This window comes from Mesoplodon mirus (genome assembly GCF_964341445.2).
Source record: "Mesoplodon mirus genome assembly, chromosome: 15".
NCBI lineage: Eukaryota > Metazoa > Chordata > Mammalia > Artiodactyla > Ziphiidae > Mesoplodon > Mesoplodon mirus.
In genome coordinates, this window is record NC_138991.1 from 68,271,926 (window position 1) to 68,296,254 (window position 24,329).

Here is a 24,329-nt window from a genome sequence, read left to right on the forward strand (position 1 = left end):
GTCCAGCCCGGGAGGGTCAAGGGCCGGTGGGGCCTTGGTGTCCCCCAAGCCCTGTCTCCTGATGGCCTCTCACTCCAGCCAGTCTGGCCCCTGGACCCTGCCCAGCTTTGCGTCCCAAACTTTAGCTGTGTCATTTGAGTCTGCGCTGGTCTGTTTACCAGGCACTGGAGCACGTGCTCCAATGAGTCAGGGGCCAGACTTCTAGGCCCCCGACTCCTCCCCTGGCCTTTGTCTGGCGGCCGCACAGCTGGTTCCTGTCAGCCGTGCGAGAGTCAGTCAGGGAGCACAGAGATGCTCCTGCCCTCGCAGCAGGCAACATCCAACATTGAGGGCCTTTCCTTTCCCGGGATGCGCTCAGGGACACTCAGCTCATTTCCAAACTCTCTCTTTTCCAGCCTTTTCCCTGGAAGGCTCAGGAATCAGTTTTGCGGATTTATTCCGGCTCATTGCTTTCTACTGCATCAGCAGGTAAGGCCTCTTCATCTCCCGATTTCAAGCCCCTGCTTGGCGTGTGCACTGTCACCGGTCCCCGGGTTTCTTGATTCGTCCTGGGCGCAGGGCTCTGGAAGGCTTGTCACCTATTGAATGTCCCTGGAAGGATTGGCCCCTGAGGCGAAAGGGTCACCAGGCCCCCTGTGCCAGGCTTAAGATCAGAATAACTAGCCCAGCCCCTCTAAGTGTAAAATAACACGCACACGCAGAAAGGGACCCGTGATGCAAGCGTGTAACATTTAAAGGTCCCTGATAATGTTTCTGAAAAACCCCCAGTGGATGCAGTTCGTCTAGAAATGTGGTTCCTTCAACCAGTCCATAAATCTTGCATCGCTCTCCTTCAGGCCCGCTGGGTACCCCTGTCTTTTTTTGTAACTAAAGGGACTGTTTCAGTCTACATGAAGCCAAGCCCCAAATCCCGATGTTAAAAAGTGTCAGGGGAATGCAAGTTGGGGAAGGCTTTCTTCTTTTCTGTGAGCCATCCCAGTTTCTCAAGTCAAGGGTTCTTTCCATGAATGAGGCTCAAAACTCATCGTCTGCAGAGGTCGATGTTGCCTCCCCTCAGATAGCCTGGCTCAGTTGGCCTCCTTTGTTTTTCTTGTGCATCTGTCGCAGCCGATAGAGCAGAGATGGGCTAGATCCTTGGGGGTTGGGGGGAGGGTAGGCACCAAGCTGTCCACTCTTGGAGGTCCCCAGGCCAGGCCCGCCGAAGCTGCAGTCAGTGGCCTGATGGGGGAGGGCACTTCCAGAGGGGGAACCCAGCGGGAAAAAGAGGGGGGCTTCCTCCAGAATGGGACCAGAGCCCTGTGAGTGCCCTGCAGGGGCCGCCACCTGCCAGGGTGTGGGCAGGAGCCCTCACCTGTGTGAGGAAGTCCGTCCAAATCAAGGAGGCCAGTGCAGAAGCCCTCACATCCCCAGGGATGCACACCTGCCCTGTCATGAGCCTGGCAGCCCCTGGGAGTGACTGTCAACCCTGGCATGCCGGTCAGAGGTGAGGCTGGCCGACATGTACACGTTATAGTTTGCTTCTTGATGAGCCTGCTGTTGTTGTGAAAGATCATCCCACCTGTAAAACAGGATTTGGCAACCATGCACGAAAGGTACCATCTCTCCCCTCAGTGGTCACTGTAAACTAAGTGCCGCTGTCTGGAGTCACTTGGTGACTGAAGGGGACAGAGTACCTAGAAGCCTTGGTGACCCACAAAGCATGATGCCAACACCAGATGCTCACAGGCAAATCCCTGCGTTGACATTCTGTGATTAATAGTCAGTCTCCTCCTCTTTAGAGATAAGACATATAGAGTAAAATAATATTAAAAAAAATAAATCTAGCTTATGCATGCATTAAAACTCTTGAGTGAAACGTTTATACAGAAGATGACTTTATTTTGTCTGTTATGCAAGTTTCAGAACCAGGGTTAGGTGAGAAGGAGGCACCCCCTCTTGTGTGTGTGTGTGTGTATGTGTGTGTGTGTGTGTGTGTGTGTGAGAGAGAGAGAGAGAGGGAGAGGCTGTGTCATGCCCTTGGCTGGCACGTCGGGAGAGTACTCACGCACAACATCTAATTTTCTAGTCGATCAAAGCCTAAAACCACCCATTAGTGAATGACAGGTGTGGTTTCCTGTCATCTCTGTCATTAAGGAAAACCCAAACCAATTATGCAATATTTAGGCTCTAGGTACTGCATTGGGCAAAGTAAAACCTTAAAATAAATGTAGGTTGGTTTTGTTATGTGTGGCTTTCCTCCCCATTGCCTAAAGAAAGTAGGTTTTCATTAAGTGGGTACAGCCATGGAAATACAGATTTGCATGATGCTTTGACGTTGCAAAATTCTGGTCTCAATAGTCTTCATTTAACATTATAATCAGGGCCACGGCCTCTCCTGGGTCCGGCAGCAGCTCTTATACAAACGCTGCATCCCCTGACGCCCCACCTGCTTCATCCAGAACAGATGCAAGTGGATGAGGTGCTCACAATGTCTGGGGACAGATGGAAGGGTCTCCTGGAAGCAGGAGGTGACCCGGGCTTAATACCCCAGGAAAGAGGAGCCTCCCGACTGCCAGCTCCTAGTATTTATGCGAGCCCTCGTGTCCTGCCCTTTCCACAGACCTTACTAATTTGTTATTCATTGTCAACAGCCTCAAGGGTTCCAGAAGTCTCCAGTCATCCAGATTTAATCTGATTCAGCCTACAGTGTTGCCCAATCTTACTGTAAACAACTAGTTGTTTGGTATAGTTATTTTCTTCAGTGGAAATGTTCAGGTCATCTTGTGTTGACAGGACACAGGCAGGAGCTCCAAGCTTTGTCCTCACTCTCTCCACCCCAGCCACGGGGGGGGGCGGGGGGGGTCTCCTTGCTGTTCTTCATACATGCCAGACCCTCTCCCACCCCAGGGCCTTTGCACCTGCTGCTCCTTCTGCCTGGAATGTTCTTTCCCTCATAGTTTACTTCCTGGCCACCTTTAGATCTTCAGTCAAATGCTACCTGCTCACGGGGCCTTCCCTGGCCAACTCTCACACTTGAACCCTCTTTATTTCTCTCCTTTTGTGCTTTACTTTTATCCATGGGGCACATCCCCTTCTCGTGTAGTCTATGAATCGCTTTCTTGTTCTCTGTCTGCTGGCGTCCGCTGGAGTGAAGTTCTGTGCAGGTGGAGACTTTGTCTGTTTTGTTCCCAGCACCTGGCACATCATAGATGACCATACACGTTGCTGGATGGATGAATGAATTCTTTCTTTGTAACACCAGTACCACCACTGAAAAAAAATAAGTCCTTTTCTGATAAGTCACCCTTGTCATTGCGTATTCGTTCATCCATTTATTCAAAACACATTCTCTCCCTGTCTGTGTCAGGCAAGGCCCTGTGCTGAGCCCCGTGAGGATTTCATCAGTGCTTAGAGCCTGATCCTAACCCTTGTGCATGAAGATGAACAAGTGCTTTTTAAGGCTGCCTCTGCCCTTTCGGAGAAAGCAGGAGGTCATGGTGGCGACGCTATGCCCTGGCCGCAGCAGGACCCTGGTGCCAGCCCAGCTCCTTCCTCTTGGGCCTGCTGGTCTGTGATGCTGCAGTGCATTTGTTTCCTGGTCTACACGTGGCGTGATGCTGCTTGGGGGCAGGGTTGTTGCATGAGGTCCTTTAGATTTGCCTTTCTGCTCAAAGCATGGCCCAGGGTCAGGGAGCTTGACAGAAACGCCCAACCTCCGGCCTCCCCCAGACCTGCTGAGTCAGAGTGCAGCCTCACAAGACCCCCCAGGGATTCAGGTGCACAATCCAGTTAGAGAAGCACTACCTTAAGACTCCAGAGGGAGTTTTGTCCCCAGCACACAAAGGACAATGCATGGATGGGCTGTAGCTGGAACACGTCACAAATAAAACCAACAGACGTTCGTTGAGAATCTGCCGTGCGTAAGGTAGTGGGGTAATACGTTTTGGTTTAGGATCACACATTCCTGCTCAGGGAGTCGGGGCCCAACAGTCAGAGCATCTAGCAAATCAATACCTAATGTGTTATTTGTATGATGGACCCACCAACATAGTTAGCGATTCTGATATTAACTCTAGATACGGCTTAGCTACCCAGGAAGGCAATTTGGTCCTCGCTGCAAATACTGAAACCATGCGGGCTTGTCTCTCAGCCTGTCGTGCGTGTGTTAACACAGGCAGGAGTAGTGATCCCACAGTCCTATCAGTAAAGACGAGTCTGGTAGGGTATGCTGTGATGTCTGTGTGGTACATCTGAAATCGTTTAAGCTATAGACAAACAACAGGGACCTACTGTATAGCACAGGGAACTATATTCAGTATCTTGTAATAACCTATGATGGAAAAGAATCTGGAAAAGAATATATATGTATAAAACTGAATCACTTTGCTGTATACCTGAAACACTGTAAGTCAACTATACTTCAATTTAAAAATAAAACAAAAATAAATAGTTTAAGCTAAAACATCTCTAGGATGGAAATGAAAGCAAGAGACAGGACAAGATGTGTAATTACATGTATTCTCTCTTTTGAAAAATCAGGGATGTCCTGCCGTTTACCTTGAAGTTGCCTTATGCCATTTCAACAGCCAAGACTGAGGCTCAGCTTGAAGAACTAGCCCAACTGGGACTAAGTAAGTGGGTGCCCCTGCCCAGTTTCTCTTGATGTGAATGCATGGAGCAGAACCAATGGCTGCATCAAAAAGCAACCCTCATCTCCATGGTAGAACTCCATGAGGCCCTGAGTCTCACCTTCTGAGAGTCTTTTTTTAAGTCAAACGTCCAACCAGCTCTCAGAGGCAGGTGCCAAGTGTGCCTGAGTAGCCCACGAATTCTCCCCAGCATCTCCCGTCGATGAGCTTGAGCTCCCCAAAATGTCCAAGTCTTAAGGTAAGGTGAATCTCTGTCATGGGTCCTGCCCTTCTGTGGCATCTTGCTGGGGAAAGGCCGTGCCTGATGGACAGGGAAAGCCAGTGCAGGCACCTCCTGTGCATGAGTCTTATTCTAGAGGAACACATGGTATTGATGGCATTTCTGTGCTTTGAGGAATTTGACAGTGCAGGCTTCCAGAGTAACATCTGTCTCAGTTCCTCTCTTGCTCAGTTCCGGCCCTGGTGTTCTGGGCCACGTCCCTTACACCGTTGTGCATCCTTACTCCGGCCAGCTGGGCGCTCGCTTCCCCTCCTGTCCTTTGCCAATGCCCCTCAACCCAGCCCTGTGGCAGACGGTGGATGGCAGGGCCTCAGAACACACCACTCCTCCAGTGTCACTCCTTGGTTCTGTTGCCCTGGGGAACCCGTGTGGGTTTAACTTTCACAAAAAATGTTTTCCTCCTCGATGGGAAGGGGGAATTCTCTTAAGATTTGGGGGCTTCAGTCTTCAGATAGCTGAACAACCAGGCCATGGTATTTGAGTTTATATACCAGTATAGAGTATTTGAGTTTGGGATTCTGAAGTGCAACTACCAGGATTCCAAGGACCTAAGAAACTGTGATACTTGACCCAGCAAATAAGAAATATATGTGTCCCTCCTTTGGCCAGTTTGCCCCTAAATCTAAAGAACTTGTTCTGAAGCGGGTACCATTACCAAGAGAGCCTACAAAATGCATAGAGAAGCCTGGAGGTAGATTCACATTCCCCTCTGAAACTTGGATTGTTTCAAAAGAATTGCCACATGCATCTGAGGCCTGTCTGACGGGCAGCTGGGTTTCAGGATTGGGAAATAGAATCCAGGTAAAAATATCAGGGCCGCATAAAATGTCCCTGCTGAAGTCACACCATCTCTGCCACTGAGCTTTACACACTTTTGGAGAGAGTTTAAAACATTTCCTGAATTTAAGGTCAGATCATCAACTAGATTATAGGCCTCTTGAGGACATGCACCAGGTCTCTGTTTCCTCTGGTGACCTCCATCCCCAGGACTCCTGGTTTGGTGGTCAGCCTGCTGTGTGTGCTTTGTGCCAGGGCTCCAGGACCAAAGTATCAGGGACAGCACTTGTGCCCTGCAAAGATCAAAGCAGAAAGAGCTTGCTCTGTTGGCCACTCCCCAGAAGCCAATAAGGTCTCATTAATAGATATTCAATGTGTAATTGTCAATGTGCACCTTATCCATTTCGTGAAGAGACAACGCTTTAAAAAATTCTGTACCTAATTTATTTATTTGTCCAACCAGTCTTTCTGGAGGGTCCGCTATGTGGCAGGCCCTATGTCCCACAACAAGGGTTCAAAGATGCATAGGGTCCCTCCCTCTCCCCCACTCCCCAGGTTTAGTCTGTATGGGAGGAACACATAACACGGGAACTAAGTGTTCTAAGTTTGTAAAGTCTTACAGCGGTGGCAGCGGGAGTCTAAGGAGGAGGCAAAGGAGGTGAGAGCTGCTCTACACTGGCCAGTAGAAATAGATGTAAGGCAAGCCCGTGTGTGCCTTTAAATTTTCTAGTAGCCGCATGAAAGAAAATTAAAGGTGCAATTAATTTTTACAATTTACTTAATGTGATATCTGCAATGTTATTTCAGTAGATCATCCCTATTTTTTTAAAGTATTGATCAAATATTTTACCTTCTTTTTTTCATGCTAAGTGTTTGAAATCCAGTATGTATTTTATCCTATAGCACATCTCTATTCAGGCACTAAATTTTTGTCAGAAATACATGGATCTGTATTTAGATTTCGTTACATTGACAATTGAAAAAGTAGTTGCACATAAAGTTTCACATACTTTAGAGTGTCCCAGTAACTGAACTGAGTGTCAGTTTTTACATTTAAATTGATTCACCTGAAATAAATGGAAAATGGAGCCCCTCCGTTTACGAGCTGGATTTCAAGCGCTCACTGGCCACAGGTGGCTGCTGGCTCCCCTACTGGACAGCACAGACCTAGAGGGAAGGAAGGATGAGAGAAAGCGGGCCACACAAGTCAAGGGCAGGCATGTTCACAGCACAGACAGGACAGGGCCAGGGCTCCCAGCCTCAGCCTCTCCCCAGGCCCCTGTGACCAGCCATTCTGGGCCCTCGGGAAAGAAACACAGTTTCAGCAAAGACAACAAGGCAGAACTGTAGAGACAATAACCTATTGCAGATGGAAATTACAACAGGAGTTCAGCACCACCACCGCCTCCCTCGATTTGCGTGGAAAACAGACCCGTCTGTCAAAGGGCGCCCAGGCAGTGCGGCTGCAGTCAGCCATGTGCACCACTCCAGAGTGCTGAGCATCAACAGCCAAGGCCAGGAGGTTGTAGGACTCGGGAAGGCTGGGCAGCAAACCACAAAGATGGACGCGCGAACTTGCACTTAACCTTTGCATGAGCTGGCTGTCCTGTTTTTTGCTGATGGGACCCATGAGTGCATTTTCCCTCCTTTCGGGTTTTAATGCTGAATGTGTCAAACCCCAGGCAGATTGTGTAACGTCCGCCAGGCCCAGCTGCTGGTCCTGCCCATTAAAGGGGAACTGCGGGCCCCCTGCAGAGGGCACCCCGGGAGAAGGAATCAGAAAGGATGCTGCTGCTTAGTGGGAGGACTTGGTCTTTGTGGAGCAAGTAGGGAGTCGCGTGGCCTTTTCCGAGCTCGTACTGTAACCACCCCAGTTCCTTTTTCCTCACCTGGGGAAAGGCCTGGCCGGCTCAGTGCCACGGCCAAGCCATCCCGCAAGGGCTTTGAAGGTGAAAAGCCTCCGGAGCCTTCCCACGAGCCGGCAGCTGGGCCTGGCAGCATTTCCACCCTTTCCAGTAAAGGAATGCAGTTAAAAAAAAAAAAAAAAAAAGAGAGAGAGAGAGACAGAGAAAGAAAGAAAGAAAGAAAAACACCCCACTCCAGTGTAGCAGCGCCTCCCCTTCCAAAGCTGTGCGTTGCCAGGCAGGAGTGATTTTTTGTGAAGGACGGGCCGAGTGCACTGTATTTACATTCTTGTGTTCACTGATAATGACTTTCAGATTTTTGGAGCTCTCCAGCTGACAACAAACCCCCAAACCCTCCACCTCCCCATAGGCCTCTCTCCTCCGACGGTGTGGGTCCCGCCTCGCGTCAGCTCTGCCTTATAAATGGAGTGCATTCTATAAAAACCAGGACGCCCTCGGAGCTGGAGTGCAGCCAGACCAACGGAGCCCTGTGCTTTATTAATCCTCTGTTCTTCAAAGTGCACAGCCAGGAGCTCGGCGGAGGCCCGAAGCGGCCCTGCACCCGGACTCCCCCCGACTCGAATGGCACGGAGAGGCCTCGGTCCCCCCCACCCCGGCCCCCGCCCCCCGCTATTAATAGTGTGCACGGCAGCCCCCAGCTGTCCGGGCCCGCGGCCGCCGCGAGCATGCCGGAAACCGTGGCCCATCACCAACACGGCGACGGAGCTCGGCTTGGAGCGAAACCAACCCCCGTCCCTCCGCCCCGGCTCAAGAAGCAGGCGTCTTTTCTCGAGGCGGAGGGCGGCGCCAAGACCTTGATCGGCGGCCGGCCTCGTCCGGAGCCCGCGGCGGGCCCGGCCGGCGGCGCAGGTGGAGCCCCGGCGGCGGTGGAGGCGGTGGAGGAGGAGGCCCCGCGGGATTGCACAAGGGCCCGGCCCGCCGCCGCCCCTGCATCCCCATCCCGGGCCCCGTGGCGCGGAGGCCGGCAGAGGCTGAGTGACATGAGCATTTCCACTTCCTCCTCCGACTCGCTGGACCTGGACCGCAGCATGCCCCTGTTTGGCTACGAGGCGGATACCAACAGCAGCCTGGAGGACTACGACGTAGAGAGCGACCAGGAGACTATGGCCCCCCCCATCAAGTCCAAGAAGAAGAGGAACAGCTCCTTCGTGCTGCCCAAGCTCGTCAAGTCCCAGCTCCGCAAGATGAGCGGGGTGTTCAGCTCCTTCCTGACCCCCGAGAAGCGCATGGTGCGCAGGATCGCCGAGCTGGCCCGCGACAAGCGCACCTACTTCGGCTGCCTGGTGCAGGACTACGTGAGCTTCCTGCAGGAGAACAAGGAGTGCCACGTGTCCAGCACGGACCTGTTGCAGACCGTCCGGCAGTTCATGACCCAGGTGAAGAACTACTTGTCCCAGAGCTCGGAGCTGGACCCCCCCATCGAGTCGCTGATCCCCGAAGACCAAATAGGTGAGTACCCACCTTGCCTTAAAAAAAAAAAGTACATATATATATATATATATATATATATATATATAATCGCTTATATGTGGAATCAAAAAAAAAAAAAAGACCCAGATGAACGTATTTACAAAACAGAAAAAGACTCACAGGCATAGAAAACAAACGTACGGTTACCAAAGGGAAAGGGGGGTAGGGATAGATTAGGAGGCTGGGATTAACAGACGCACAGTGCTCTATATAAAATAGATAACTAACAAGAACTTACTGTATAGCACAGGAAACTATACTTAATATTTCATAATAACCTATATGGGAAAGGAGGCTGAAAAAGAAAAAATATATATATATATCAGTATATCTGAATCACTTTGCTAGACACCTGAAACTAACATGACATTGTAAATCAACTATACTTCAATAAAACTACAACAAATATATATATATATATATATCTGTAGCCTGGCAGGACAGCGCATCCTGTGTTAGTTCTCTTGGATGGAGTTTTCTCTGGAGTTCAAAACAGCAACACACTGCAGCCCCTGGGCTGATTTGAACTGGAAACACAGCTTCTTGAAGGAGACTTCACGTTATACCTGACTTGGCTGCTATGCGCCAGGCTTGGACATGTTTGGGGTGGGGGTTGACCGATGGAGCCGCAGATGGGTCTGTTCAGGGATGGAGCTTGCCTTCTGAGGGTCCGGTTGCCCACCTGATTTTGTGCTGTGTGTGTGACACGACTGTTGAGGGTCTCCTGAAGGTGCGTCTCTGCAGGTTATGTGCAAGGAAAAGGCGTTTTTGCTGTCTTCTGAGAGGTAGGGTGTTTGCGCTGCTTTGGTTGGGAAGTGCCCTTTTTACCCTCAGAAGAGGGCAGAGCCCACGGTGTGCAGCTGGGTGAGTTTCCACAGGGAACAAGCCCCAGCTCAGCAGAACATGACAGCATCCAGAGCCCCCTGGGATCCCCGCCTTGTCCCCCTTCTCCCCAGAGGGTAACTGCCTTGCCAGCTTCTCATCACAGAATTCAGTAAGCAGCACTGTTAGGGAGTAAGCAAAAAAAAAAAAAAAAATCAAATGGACAAGTTGGTTTGTGTACCTTTAAACTAAGTAACATATTTGGAGGTCACATGAAAGGTGTTTTCTCCAAAGTCAAGGGGAAATACTTTCTTTATAACCTCGTTGGAGGGCTGAATTGCTAGTGATTAATTTGGCCAAGGGAAAATTGAATTTGGCAAGCCATCTTTTTTTTCCAGGGCGAGAGTGTTAAGGGATTTTTTTTTTTTTTTTTTTTTTTTAACTTCAGAAGATTGACTCTGAAAGGCTAATTTCAGAGACCTCATTGACTGGGTAGCAGCAGCCAAAAGAGCTACCAAACATTTCCAAGCAGTTCATAAAGCAAAACCCCAATTTCTCTTTCTGATTGGGTCCATTTGATGAAAGTAGTAAACAGTGTGTGGTAGCAAGTGTTGTCTCTCTCTCTCCCTCCTTCCTTCTCCCTCTCTCTCCCTCTCTCTCCTTTGGCAGCAGCTTTTCGATTTTCTCACAAAGGAATCAAAGCCTTGTTTGTTTTCCTATGGCTTGTGCCTGGGTTGATGGGGCGTGGTTAGAGCTGGGCTGCTGGAGAGAACGCTGGAAGGAATGTGCCCCAGGATGTGCCTTAGAGATGGAAACGCCTTCGGGACAACAGAATAGCCACCCAGGCACCCCCCCGCATCCCCGCCCCCCAGAGCCTGCCTCTCAGAGGAGACCCGCTCAGACCCCGAACCGGCAGGAGCAGCTTCCTCTGCGGGCGCTGATGTCAGCCCTGGGCTATGTGGCCGGCAGCGCCAACCAGCCCACGGAGAGGAGGCTCCTCCCTGGGGAACCAGGCCTTGCCTTCCTTCCCTGCCGATGCTGTGAGCACCAACCAAAGCGCGAAGCTCTCCTGCCAGCTTCTTTGTGGGTGAAATTCAGAGAGGGTACTTGCTCTTGGAGCACCAAATCTCCTTTTCTCCAAAAACAAATTTGAATTTGGCCAGCAGTCTTTGCTGCAAACACTTTGCTGCTCTGGAAGGATGCAGCTTTCAATTTAAAATCTAAGGTCGTAAGGAGAAGGGAAGCTGACGTCTAGGGTGCCCCTAATTTGAGCCAGGCCGCCTGTCCAAGCGATGGCAGTGGGTCCTGGCCTCAGCCCAGTGAAGCAGGCATCCGTGTGCCATGTAGCAAGGCAGGGCTCTGCCAGGTGCAGCGGGGTGTCCCAGGGCCATGCCGGCCAGGAATTAGCCCGTGCAGCTTCTGAACTTGCTTCTGTCGGATTCAAAGGCCGTGGTTTTTGAACCTCACCCCCTCTCCCCTGCTGCGGCCTATGTTCATATTTTCTCATCAGAAATTAAGGGGGATTGGGTGGGATTGACAGGTACCACTGCTGTATTTAAAATGGATAACCAACAAGGAGCACAGGGAACTCTGCCCAATATTATGTATCAACCTAAATGGGAGAAGAATTTGAAAAAGAATAGATACATGTATATGTATAACTGAATCACTTTGCTGTACACCTGAAACTATCACAGCATTGTGAATCAACTATACTCCAATATAAAATAAAAAGTTAAAAAAATTTTCTTTTAATAAAGATAAAAACATAACAAGAACATCAAATGTTCTACAAGGGAAAAAGAAAAGAAATTAAGGGGATTGGAAAAATTGTTTCATTATGTTATGCACCTAAAATGAATATGGTATATGTCAATTGTATCTCAATAAAAATTAATTTAAAATTTAATTTAAAGGGGAATTAGAATACAGGCTTACCCTCAGTGGAGGCAGCTCGGACCGAAGCTGCCTATGGAGGTGTAGGTGTTCCCAGCCCGAGCACTGACTCGCTTTTTTATTGGCTCGTTTTGGTTTTTTAAGCTCTTGCATTAAAGCAGACACTTCATCATATCTGTTGCTTCCCCCAATGAAACCATTATTCTATTTTGAAAAGTGCAGTGAATGTGCTGGGCTTTTGAAATTAAGAGGAAGGCCAGCCAGAGCAGAAGGTGACCCGAGGAGCTCATCATGCGCCCAGCTGGAGGGAAAGACGTGACCCTAATTATTAGAAAACCAGTCCCCTTAAATGCGCACATTTAGATTAGGACCCTGACAAGAAAATGGACTTAGTCTAATTGTCTGCCTTACATATTCCTCAAGGAAGGGCTCACTAGTTTACTAAAAACTTGTTAATACAGTGATTCCTTTAAGCCTCGTAACCAACTCAAGGTTGGTACGTTTGTGTAGATTTTGTTCACGTTTTGCAAATTCAGGAATGGAGGCCGAGACGTATGAAGTGACTTGCAGAAGGTTGGTAGGTAGGGGAGCTTGGATTCAACCCCCATCTCCTCTCGGTTGTCTGCTCATTCCCACCAATCTCACTTCCTGGGAGGTTGTAATTCACTTTGAATGGATTCACTTGAATGCCACCCCCAGAATTCTAAGCCTCAAATTTGTTCGGAACAGGCGTCTACTGATGCTCAGAAGTCTTTTCAAGAAGGCCACTTGGGTTTCTCTGCTTCAGAAAAAATCTAGTCCTGTCCTCCTTCCCCACAGCTTCTGAGAGAGAGAGCTCTGAACTAGGAGGTGGGAATTTAAAGCCTAGATTTACAGAATTCCATCCTGAAAACAAGGAAGTTGGAAGAGGTATTTCACTGGTTTAACCCACGTAGAATTAGAGCCATCATTCATCTGCGAAAAATAACCACGGGAATGCATGTATATATGCGTTTCGTGTTTGGATACAGTGCTAATCTTCTTCGAGAGCGGTTCTTCGGTTGCATAGAGAAAAGCCAATGAAAAAACCGAATCGCTCTCCCCCACTGCCACTTTGTCCATGTGCTCCTGTCACAGCCCTGTAGGTCAGCACTTTCTAGGTGAGCATAAAATGATAAACAATCTCAACGATGAACAACTGCCCATCTAAATGGTTGTGCCCTATCGTGGAGAATTTGAATTCTGTTTAGACCACTCTTTAAAGCACTGCCACGCAAAGCCCTGACGTTTAGAGGTTCTTCCATAAGAACCTCTTGGTTGATTGACATCAGCTTTGCTCTTCTGATTGGAGGAGGAGATGAGTTCCCATGAGAGCCAGCGCTTTCTTGATTCCAGGGCCACATACTATGTTTCCCTTGTGGGGACCTCTCCACCCCTGACTCTGCAAAAGTGGTACATGGAGGGACAAACAACTGCTTTAACAAAGTGTGTACACTGCTTGGCATCTTCCTCGAAAGCCCAGGATTGGTGACTTCATGGACAGAGTAAGGTGTACTCCCCACCAGTGTGTCCAGCCCTGTAAGGTACTGACAGGTGCGACATCACTTATTATCCCAACACGTGCTGCTCATTGGTGGGTTTTCACATCACACCACTCTTGCTTCAGTCTCTTTCAACCAATGGGAGAACTTAGTCCAAACTTGCTGGTCGTGAAATCTACGCTTTGCAGAACTTGTTGCATTTTTGTGGTTAGTGTTTTGATTTTATTCAAGCAAAAGAAGTTTTACTTCTGATTTGATGTTAATCTTTGGAAATCCCTCTGTTTTCAAGTCTTGTTTCAAGAAAAACGAAATTTTTCCAACTCCAAAAATGTTAGCAATCCCAAATTTTCTATTTCATTCAAATTGCCCATAGACGATCAACAGAGATACAAATAAGCCAACTGTATTCCTAAAAGTCAATAATGAAAAACAAGACAATAGATTGTTTCACTTTCTTTAATAGCTGTCAAAATGTGTATTTTCTCTGAAGAGCATTTCAATTATTTGAAGAAAAAGTATCCTTAAACACGATTCCAACATATTTCAAAGAGAACATCAATTTACTTATGTGTGTGTGTGTGTGTGTGTTTTTAATAGAGAAATGATACTGAAATGTGTTTAATCACCAGAGAGCATAGCATGAATAAGAAAGGAGATCTGAAATCATTCCTTGGGCGTTAAACAATTAAAACTACTTTGCTTCAGATCTTTTTTTTTTTTTTTTAATGAAAGTTGTGGCCAGAGAGGCATATTGGTGCCAAGTTGAGATTAAAACCTTGACTCTGACTTCTGATCTAGTCCTTGTGTCCATATCACCTGCGAGGAGTCAGTCTCTTTGTACGTTAACAAAGGGTAGAGAGAAGGAGAAAGACTGACCTCTTGCAGCATAGAAAAAGAATGCCTGTAGTATTTTTGAAAATTAGTTTAAATAGATAGAAGACCGCAGCAAGAAGCCCCTCTTATTCTCCTTGGGGCATCCTTTGTTGTCTAATTTTTACTTCAGGGAGTCAGCATTGGGTTCATTATGTCATATCAAGTAAAAGAAGGTTCACAGCCCTGGAGTTAAGAATCTCTGCCCAGGAGTCGCTGTCTCTGTGATGCTCTGAGCAAGGGAACCGTCAGAGAGCTCTGCTCTTGAGGTGGGAAAGGGGGACGGCGTCACAGAGTGTGAGGCACACTTGAAGGGCAGGCGGACGGAAAGGGAAGCATCAGAACCTTTGACACTGGTTCCATCACTCTGCTCCACAGAAAGGATGGCTCTGACTGGCTGTCTTGGTGAGGCCAGACCCCACAGAGGAGCCCTCATCCTCCTGGCCTCATCCCAGCCTTGCCTGGTTGGCCCAGCCTCCCGACAGGGACTACATCCTGCAGGGCGTCCATGCGGGAGGTTCTCACTTATCATCCAGCCCCAGGGGCTTCTTTGAGAAACCGGAAGTCACAACCCACCACCTCTGTTGAGTAGAGAGTACGTATTAAATGCATCCTGTGTTTTTAGTAGAACCAAGTGACAGCCTCCACAATAGTTTAAGAACACTTTTATGCAGAGGATCCCTTAAACCCCCTTACTGCCTCGGGAGGCCCCGTATAGTATCCTCAGGTTTATAGATAAGGAAACAGAGCCTAGTGTCTTCAAGCCAGGATGCATGTAGGGCCGAAGCCAACTCCTGTGGAGGCCGCCACACCGGAGGGTCCTCCCGTCCACGTGACCCCTCAGTGTTGGCGTCAGCCTGGATCACCAGCCCAAGGCCGAGCTTGCCAGATCTCTGCCGTATAAAAACGTCCCCCCCGGGACTTCCCTGGTGGCGCAGTGGTTAAGAATCCGCCTGCCAATACAGGGGACACGGGTTCGAGCCCTGGTCCGGGGAAGATCCCACATGCCGCGGAGCAACTAAGCCCACGAACCACAGCTACTGTAGCCCGCGTACCTAGAGCCCGCGCACCGCAACGAAGAGTAGCCCCCGCTCGCCGCAACTAGAGAAAGCCTGCAAGCAGCAACGAAGACCCAACTCTGTTCTTCGGAAGGAGGCCCCTAGCACTGTTCACACTCGAGGGACGAGGGTAGAATTAAGTCCCAGCTCCCTGAGGCCGGAGGGGCTGCATAAATTCTTTAGAATTGTTCTGTAAGGAAGATGGGTCTCTTCTCCACTGCCTTCATTTTTAACAACCTTTTACTAGAAGGCACTGAAATAACTCTGGTGAATTTCGTCCATAAAACATTGCATGAATGTAGCCGATACGTTTACAGAATGCCCTTCCTAGAAGCCCACCAAAGCGAACAAAAATATATGTGAGGGCCTCCCTGGTGGCGCAGTGGTTGAGAGTCCGCCTGCCGATGCAGGGGATACGGGTTCGTGCCCCGGTCTGGGAGGATCCCATATGCCGCGGAGCGGCTGGGCCCGTGAGCCATGGCCGCTGGGCCTGCGCATCCGGAGCCTGTGCTCCGCAACGGGAGAGGCCAGAACAGTGAGAGGCCCGCATACCGCAAAAAAAAAATATATATATATATATATGTGAATGATAGACCACCACCCCAGTGCTAGTCATTTTTATGTTGGTCGTCTCTGCTGGGCTGATGGGATCTTCCTTTACGTGATAAAGCATCCTTTATCATTTATTATTTAAGGGCCGAAGGATGCATTGCTGACAATCCTTAAAGCAAACCCAGGTTACAGGACATCCCTGCGGGGGCCTCTGGTGGCTGCCCCACACCCGAGCAAGGGGCTCATCAGTAGAGTCACACTTTCTGGATTCTGCAGGGCTAAGGAGAAGAAACATAGTTTTCATGTAGCCACCCCAAGGAAGGATTTTCAGTTCCATTCAGAGGTCACCTGTGGAACACACGCTACATGTGGGCCTTGGGCTCAGGGCTGCAGGCAGCTCACCCCAGGTCTGGTGTGTGGAGGGCTTCTCCAGGAGGGAGGTCAAGTTTGCTCTGTGCCATGCGTTGCAGACGCAGCAAAGAGCTCCGAGAATGGAGCAAGGGGGAGCCGCGTGGGGAGGCAGGCAGGCAAGGCTTCCTGGGGATCCCTGTCATCGGGGAACGTGAGGAGCCTGCCGGGCACAGGGAACAGTGTGAGGAAAGGCACAGAGGACCGCTGGCTTCGGCGAGAGCCTGGGCTGCTCATTCGTGGGGATGTGGCGGGAAGAAGGGATGGAGGGCAAGTCAGGGCCCATCCCTGGAGCTGCCTGAGCCTTGGAGGTGCTGGAGAGCATTTTAGACAGATCGCCCCAGGCAGGGTAAGAGCCACACTCTTCAACAGTCGCTCCAGCCCAGGTACCCGCCAGTCAAATCAGACACTGGCCAAAAACACCTGAGGCTCCGTGTGACAGGCCGGGGGCCAGGGGCCTGGAGTGGGCCGACACAGGGCAGGGGCAGCAGCGTGACCCAGGCCCTCTGCGGCTGGTTGACCAAAAAGTGTTGGTGATGAATTAAACCCACCCTCATCCCACACGCTTGCTTATCTGCCGTGGGGCCGGGGGCCGTCTGTTCCCATCGCTCTGAGACACACAGCTGCCCGAGACACTCAGCTCATCTGTGGTTTTGAGCTGTGAGCTGGGGTCGGAATGAGGTAGTGACAAGACACTGGGAGTTTCGGGGCAGGAAAACCCCGAGGGCCAGACTTCAGATCTTCTGTCCTTGAACCTGTGGATGGGAGGGGCTGCGGAAGAGTAGGAAGACAGGAGAGAGAAAGGTGTACACTTGTCCTTTGGTGTCTGAGGGGGGTTGGTTCTAGGACCCCCGTGAATACCAAAGTTCGAGGATGCTCAAGTTCCTTATATGAAATGGTGTAGTATTTGCATAGAACCCACGCACGTGCTCCCTATACTTTAAATCATCTCCAGATTGCGTATAATGCCCAAAACAGTGTAAATGCTATGTAAATAGTTGACCACATACAGCAAATTCAAGCTTTGTCTTTTGGAACTTTCCGAATTATTTTTTCCAGAATATTTCCATCCACAGTTGGTTGAATCCACTGATGTGGAACCCGCAAATACCAGGGAACTGACTGTACAGGAAGCCAGGCGACTTTTCTATTCATCAAACCAAGTAAACCACAGTTAATACAGAAAAAAACCAAACCAAACCAAACAGGCATGAATCAGTAATCCTGGTGTCCTTTATCAAAGACATACACTTCATCATGGAAAGGAACAGAGGGAACCGGTGATTTTTGCCCACTTACTAGGTGTCAGGTGCGTACGAGGTGCTCATTATGTAGGTCTCCCCCAGTCCTCCCGACAGTCCTATCAGGAAGCTGTGAGTGGTCCCATTTTACAGATGAGGAAGCTGAGGCCTGGAAAGCTCATCTTCTTCCCTCCGGGCTGCAAAGTAGAAAACCGCTCGTTTGGAGTTCACATCTGACCCGAGGGCCACTGGGACACAAGGTGGTCTGTCTGCTTTTCTTTTTTTTTTTTGCGGTATGCGGGCCTCTCACTGTTGTGGCCTCTCCCGTTGCGGAGCACAGGCTCCGGATGCGCAGGCCCAGCGGCCATGGCTCACGGGCCCAGCCGCTCCGCGGCATATGGGATCCTCCCAGACCGGGGCACGAACCCGTATCCCCTGCATCGGCAGGCGGACTCTCAACCACTGCGCCACCAGGGAGGCCCTGTCTGCTTTTCATAAGTAGTTTGTACAGAGGGTTAGACAGGTGTTCCTGTGGCTGCCTTGGTGTCACATCTCAGCTTGCTGAGAAGGGTGAATACATTTTCCGATGAAAGGTAGGAGGTGCAGGGGACAGGGGGTGGTTTAGAGTAAGTGCTCAGGCTGGACTGTGGTTTTAAGTCCCAGCTCGGCTGCTGCTGAGCTGTGTGTGCTTGGTCACGTGTCTTAACCTCTCTGTGCCTCTGCTTCTTCACCTGCAGTAGGGTTACCAGACACTGTTGTGCCCGCCCCACTGACACTCTCCCCTGCTGGATTTCCAGCTGCCAGCACCTGCAGCATTTTCCCGACACTTTCTGGTGCCACCAGAGCCCTAGTCCAAGGCGGATGGAAAGGCTGGGGGATTAAAGCCCACCCCACCCTGGGGAAGCCACCCTCAGGCAGGGACTGAAGGGAGCAGGTGTGTGAGTCCCCCAGCCGCCTCCCTGGGGGGGGCAGCTCTGAGGCACCCCTGCACTGCATCTCCTCCCAGTGGTAACTGGTTAACAAAGCACTCGGCGTTGGCCGCCTCCCCCCATCTGGTACCAATGCTTCCTGGACTCCCCTCCCAGGGGAACCACTCAAATCCTTTTGTGTCTGGGTGGACTTCTGGGAGACCTCAAATGAAGACAAATAGGGGTTATGTACTCATGTCAGTGGAAGGGTAGTTTAAAAACGTGTGAAGTACATAAAAGTGCTTGGAATGCACTGAGTCGACATCAGCCCTGATCTTTAATCCAGCTGTGTAGCCAAAGGAAACTGTTAGCACAGAAAGAAAGAACCAGCTCGTTTTGCCCTTCTTGTACAGAGCAAGGCCCATTGTGCCATCTCCTGGCTTCTTCGCAGTAGGAATGGCCAGGTTCTCCACCGTCCAGGGAATGTCATTTGACTGCTAAGCCTCGTGTCCATCTGCAAAATGAGGATGGCGCTTGTTCCTCATCAAAGGGCTGGAGCAAGGGCTAAGATATAGCTCAGGCATCCGTACAGCCCCTTGTAACAGGAACTGTGCAAACAGACACCCATCAGTATTAGGGATGGCAAACATTTGCATTTCACAGTTTGAGTTCCCTACAAAAAAGGCCCACCTCTTGCCAAAAAACATTAGCTTCTATTTCTTCTACTTTACTTTCTTGAAAGGATAATCAGAATGCTAGAACTTGAATACACCAAGAGGCTGTTTGACCTAACTTCATCTTTTTTTTTTTTTTTTTTTTTTGCGGTATGCGGGCCTCTCACTGTTGTGGCCTCTCTTGTGGAGCACAGGCTCCGGACGCGCAGGCTCAGCGGCCATGGCTCACGGGCCCAGCCGCTCCGCGGCATGTGGGATCTTCCCGGACCGGGGCACGAACCCGTGTCCCCTGCATCGGCAGGCAGACTCTCAACCACTGCACCACCAGGGAAGCCCCTAACTTCATCTTTGATCTTTTGTCAAGCAGGTTGCGACCTGCATCTTTGGACATCATGTTGTTTAGACTCTGGGTTCTGTTAGAGTCCCTGGAGGATGCTGAATATTATTTTGTTTTATTTTGACAATCGGTCAGGTTCAGAGTGCTACTTCTGTCTTGCCTGCCATGGGTGAGGAGTCGATGGCGGTTCAGAAGTTCCAGGCGGTGACGGTGAGAGAGGTGAGGTGAGGTCACGTGGCCAGAGTCACTGAGAAAGATGGAGACGGGCGGGCTGCCAGGCCGCCTCCTTGCACCCTTTCTAAGACATGCGCCTTCTCTGGACTTCATCTTCTGGGCTCTCGCGTCCCCTACGGCAGCAGTGGGTGGGCAGAAAGTGTTCAGACGAGCTGCTGAGTGATCCTGTCCTGTGATGGTTCCTTGTCTCAAGTCTGACTTTCTCTGGAATCTGTGCCGCTGATCAGAGTGAAGTAACAGACGTTAGGCTTCTGTCCTCATTCCTAAGAGGGGGGCAATCACTTCACAGCACCAGAGGCCGACACATTTAACTCTTCCTGTAAATCACGGTGTTGGGTCGCACGAGGGCAGGGATCTCCAAGCCGACGCTCCTTACTCTTCCCTTCTATGGATGAGCTTTGGGGCCAGTTGACAGGATCTCTATAAATATTTTCAGAAAATGTATTTCCAGTGGGTGATTCAGTTAGCAATTGGTTTCTAATATTCAAACTGTTGTAGCTCAAGCAGTTCTCCAGTATCTTCTTGTGTCTATGTTTGTAAATAAGCCCAGTTGACATAACCAGAGTTCTTGGGTTTGAATCCTCCCTACCCCTCCTGCTACCTGTGTGGCATCTATCTCCCTGCGTATCAGTTTCCTCATCTATAAAATAAATCATAGTCCTCCCACCACGGGTGTGTTGGAGGACCTGAAAATCAGTGCCTGTAAAGTGCCTACAACAGCATTATTCTTGGGTTTAAAGCAACCGGAGATGGTAGAAAAAAACAGACAGTAGTCATTTATAAGCCACGTTGACCGATGTGTTCTTACCTTTTGCTCGGAGCTAGCCCACGTTCTGAAAGATTTTCTGTTCCTTTTGTTTCCTAAAATCATGTTTCCCTCTTGCTTCATGAGCAGAACCTTTTTTTCCTATTGGAGAGAACCAGTTGGGTACTGGGTCCCTGTCATTTGGCCTTTTTTTTCTATTCATCACGTTTATTAAGGATTTGTGGGGGTAAAGAGAAGTAGTTAGGAATAAAGTCCTGAAAAAGAATGCAGAGAGGGCTTCCCTGGTGGCGCAGTGGTTGAGAGTCCGCCTGCCGATGCAGGGGACACGGGTTCATGCTCTGGTCTGGGAAGGTCCCACATGCTGCGGAGAGGCTGGGCCCGTGAGCCATGGCCGCTGAGCCTGCGCGTCTGGAGCCTGTGCTCCGCAACGGGAGAGGCCACAGCAGTGAGAGGGCCGCGTACCGCAAAAAAAAAAAAAAAAAAAAAAAAAGAATGCAAAGAGACCAGTCTTCCTTATTTCTAAATTATGGCCTTTAAAGAACGTACTAAGTTTGTTTTTGTTTTTTTCATTTGGGGTTTTAAGGGAATGGGCACATGGCAATGGGTTGTAGGTTTCAACCCTCCTAGCAGATTTCCGCAGGCCCATTTGCTCCTAAGAGTGGAGTTTATGGCACAACGGCCAACGTCCCTTCCCTGGGGACAAGGGTGAGTTGCTCAGGGGACCCACTCATCCGGCTGATGACGAGCTTTCTGCTGTCGTCCCCAGAACAGCACACAACCTTTTGGAGATGATTTGTGTGCATGCTCTGGCTCAGAGGTGACCAGCCTTGCTCGGAAGTTAAAAGTTGCCCTTGGGGTTCAAGGTCTCTAGGTGTTTTCTGTTGGTTTGATTTATCCACATGGTTCTTGAGGTTTAACTTATACCCACAAAGTGTGCGAATCTCGAGTGCTCAGCTTGACAATGTTCACATCTGTAGCCACCACCCAGATCCAGACATCAACCGTCTCCATCCCCCCAGCAGTGCCCCCCTCAGCCCTGGTTATTCCTAAGGTCGACTGCCATCCTGACCTGTCATCGTAGATTGGCTTTGCCTGCTCTTGAACTTTATGTATAAATGACGTGCTAAAGGAGACACTCTTCTGTGTCTGGCTTCTTTCACACAGATTGTATCTTGCAGACTGAGCCAGTTGTGTCTGGAGCAGCAGTGTGCTCTTTCTCACGGAATGAATCTTCTGTTGTCTGAATTCCATTTTCTGAATTCCATTGTGCGAATATATCCTTGCATCCATGCCACTGGGATGGGCCTTGGGTGGTTTCCAGTTTGGGCCTGTTATGAGTAACACTGCTGCCAACCTTCGTGTGCATCCTGGTTAATGATTGACATGACTTTCAAGCCCCTTGGTGACCTCGTTCCTGCAGAGAGGTCACCAGGAATGTAGCTTCAGAACCTTTGGATAGAGGAATAAACTGGTGAATGTTTATGAAACACCATGAACTTTAGAACTAAGAAATCATTGACTTTGAAAAGCAGGATGATTGGTTGTATGGCCTCGAGCAAGCCATTAGGCATCTCCAAGCCTCAGTTTCCTCATCTGTAAAAAGGGCATAATTGTCATATTATGCAAAAATAATAGAGGTATTGTAAAAATTAGACAAGATAATGATATAAAGTACTTAGATAGAGCCTAGCCCAACTGAGCCTAGCCTAACATTAAGCCTAGCACTCAATGTTAATTGCTGTGATTGACTTTTCATCATAGTGACCATTTGGGGTGAAATCAAAGATGCTGTATGACTTTATATAAGTTTATTAACACAACGTAACCGATGCAAACCAAGTAATTTGTTATAATGCCAGATGTGAAGTGAAAATGCTGTTCTGTTGTTCTTCTTACTTCATAACCTCTTTTGCTTCAACCTTGATTTCTGTGGGTATGTCTGGTTTAGATTTCTCTCTGTCCCTGATCTTCTAATAATAGGTGATAATTTGGATTCAATGTGACCTGAACTACGTCAGGAATTCCAAAGGCCAGAGAGGTAACTCGGCTATTTCCACGGATCTGTGGGCTTCCAAGATGAAATCACATCCAAGTGTCATATGTTAGGTGTGGTTGCTACCCGTGGAGCTTTGATGAGAATGTGAAACATTTGAGATGGAAAAGTGGGTGTGGGAGAAGCAGAGAGCTTCTCACAGTACAGACCATCTTCAGACCAGACCTCCAGATTCATGGTCCTGGTCATAGTACTGTCAGCCAAGAAGGCTACTCCATTGGGCAAAACCATTCCAAGAGAGAGGGAATACTAATGCCTCCCACACCTAAAGGTGTTTCCTAACTCTGAACAGAAACACACTTCAAGACTTTAAACATGTTTATTTTGAAGTCATTTCAGACGTACAGAAAAGGTGCAAAAAGGGTATGAAGAAATCATGTCTGCCCTTTACCCGAATTCCCCAGTGTTAATGCTTTGCCACACTTGCTTCATTCCCTGCCTTTCTCTCTGTTTACACACGTGCGCGCATATACACACACAAACACGCACACATATGCACACATTCTCTTTTATCTAAACCACGAGAGTGGGCTGTAGGCACTGTGTCCCTTTATCCCAAAATACTCAGTGGGTATTTTCTAAAAACAGGGACATCGTGTTACAAAACTACAGTGAAATTAACTTTCATTAACTTTCACGGAAGATTCATTCTTTGAAAAAGAGCACACTTCTGCTCCAGACACGGCTGGCTGAGTCTCCAAGATTCAATCTGTGTGAAAGAAGCCAGATTCACTGTTAACAATATTATCTAATCTGCAGACTTTATTCAAATCTCATCTAATGCCCCACTCATGTCCTTTATATATAACAAATGACATAAAGACTTCTTATGGTCCAGAATCCAATCCGAGATACCATGTGTATTTAACTGAATTTTTTTTCGTCAGGAAATATTTTAAGGGAGCTGGAACCCTTGCTCTTAGCAGATCCTTCCTTTAACATAACACATTTGCTTAACTGTCCACTGGACCCTCAGGGGAAGGACTGGGTCGAAAGAATGTCTTCTAGAATATTCACCTGTGCTTATGGGTGAGGAGGTGTAAAAGCAGTTAAAGCCAAGTATATTCAATTGTATGGACTGCATGCAAGAGGGACTATTAGGGAAGATTCATTCTTCCTGGCTCTACTGAAGAGAAAAGGTTGGCGCGTGAGTGACGTGGCGCTGAATTTTGGCTGGTTGGGTGTGTAGTTCGGACGCGTCTGCCCAATAACCAATGCACTAAGTTGCAGGTGTCCATTCCCAGAAAGCAGACCTTGCATTCCTTCATTCTTCAGACAATGGTCACAGTAGCTGTGCTTTCTTTGGCAGATGTGGTATTGGAAAAAGCCATGCACAAGTGCATCTTGAAGCCCCTGAAGGGCCACGTCGAGGCCATGCTGAAGCACTTCCACGTGGCTGACGGCTCATGGAAACAACTCAAGGAGAACTTGCAGCTCGTGCGGCAGAGGAATCCACAGGAGCTGGGCGTCTTTGCCCCCACCCCTGACTTTGTGGACGTGGAGAAAATCAAAGTCAAGTTCATGACCATGCAGAAGATGTATTCACCAGAAAAGAAAGTCATGCTGCTGCTGAGGGTCTGCAAGCTCATCTACACCGTCATGGAGAACAACTCAGGTGAGGAGGCCACACCGGCCGGGCTCTTGGCCTCACGATGGGGCTGGGACATGTCAGGCTTTCTGATTCCCAACTGCTCTTCCTTTCAGTTTCTTGACTTCACCAAGTGGCTCACAAAAATACAAGTGTTACTCTGGTGTCTGGCAAATTAGTCCACATGCAACAGACAGCACCAAAAAAGTAAGCGGAGGAGGGCAACAAGATTTTTGTATGATGCCAGATTATAAAAGATTTACTTCAGGGTAGTGGATACAGAGTCAGTCTTGGGAGTCTTGAGTTCAGATCCCAGCTCTGC

General features: G+C 49.1%; 1 protein-coding gene across 4 annotated transcripts in view; it reads left to right on the forward strand.

The window, feature by feature from the left end:
- The window catches only part of RIN2 (Ras and Rab interactor 2), a 235,323-nt gene that overhangs the window by 198,335 nt on the left and 12,659 nt on the right, over positions 1-24,329 (forward strand). For all 4 annotated transcript variants that reach the window (XM_082600450.1, XM_082600447.1, XM_082600448.1 and 1 more), the window contains 4 exons: positions 396-468; positions 4,519-4,610; positions 7,905-9,059; positions 23,729-24,034. In XM_082600450.1, the coding sequence (XP_082456576.1) occupies positions 396-468; positions 4,519-4,610; positions 7,905-9,059; positions 23,729-24,034 (1,626 nt within the window). The remainder of the gene's footprint in view (positions 1-395; positions 469-4,518; positions 4,611-7,904; positions 9,060-23,728; positions 24,035-24,329) is intronic.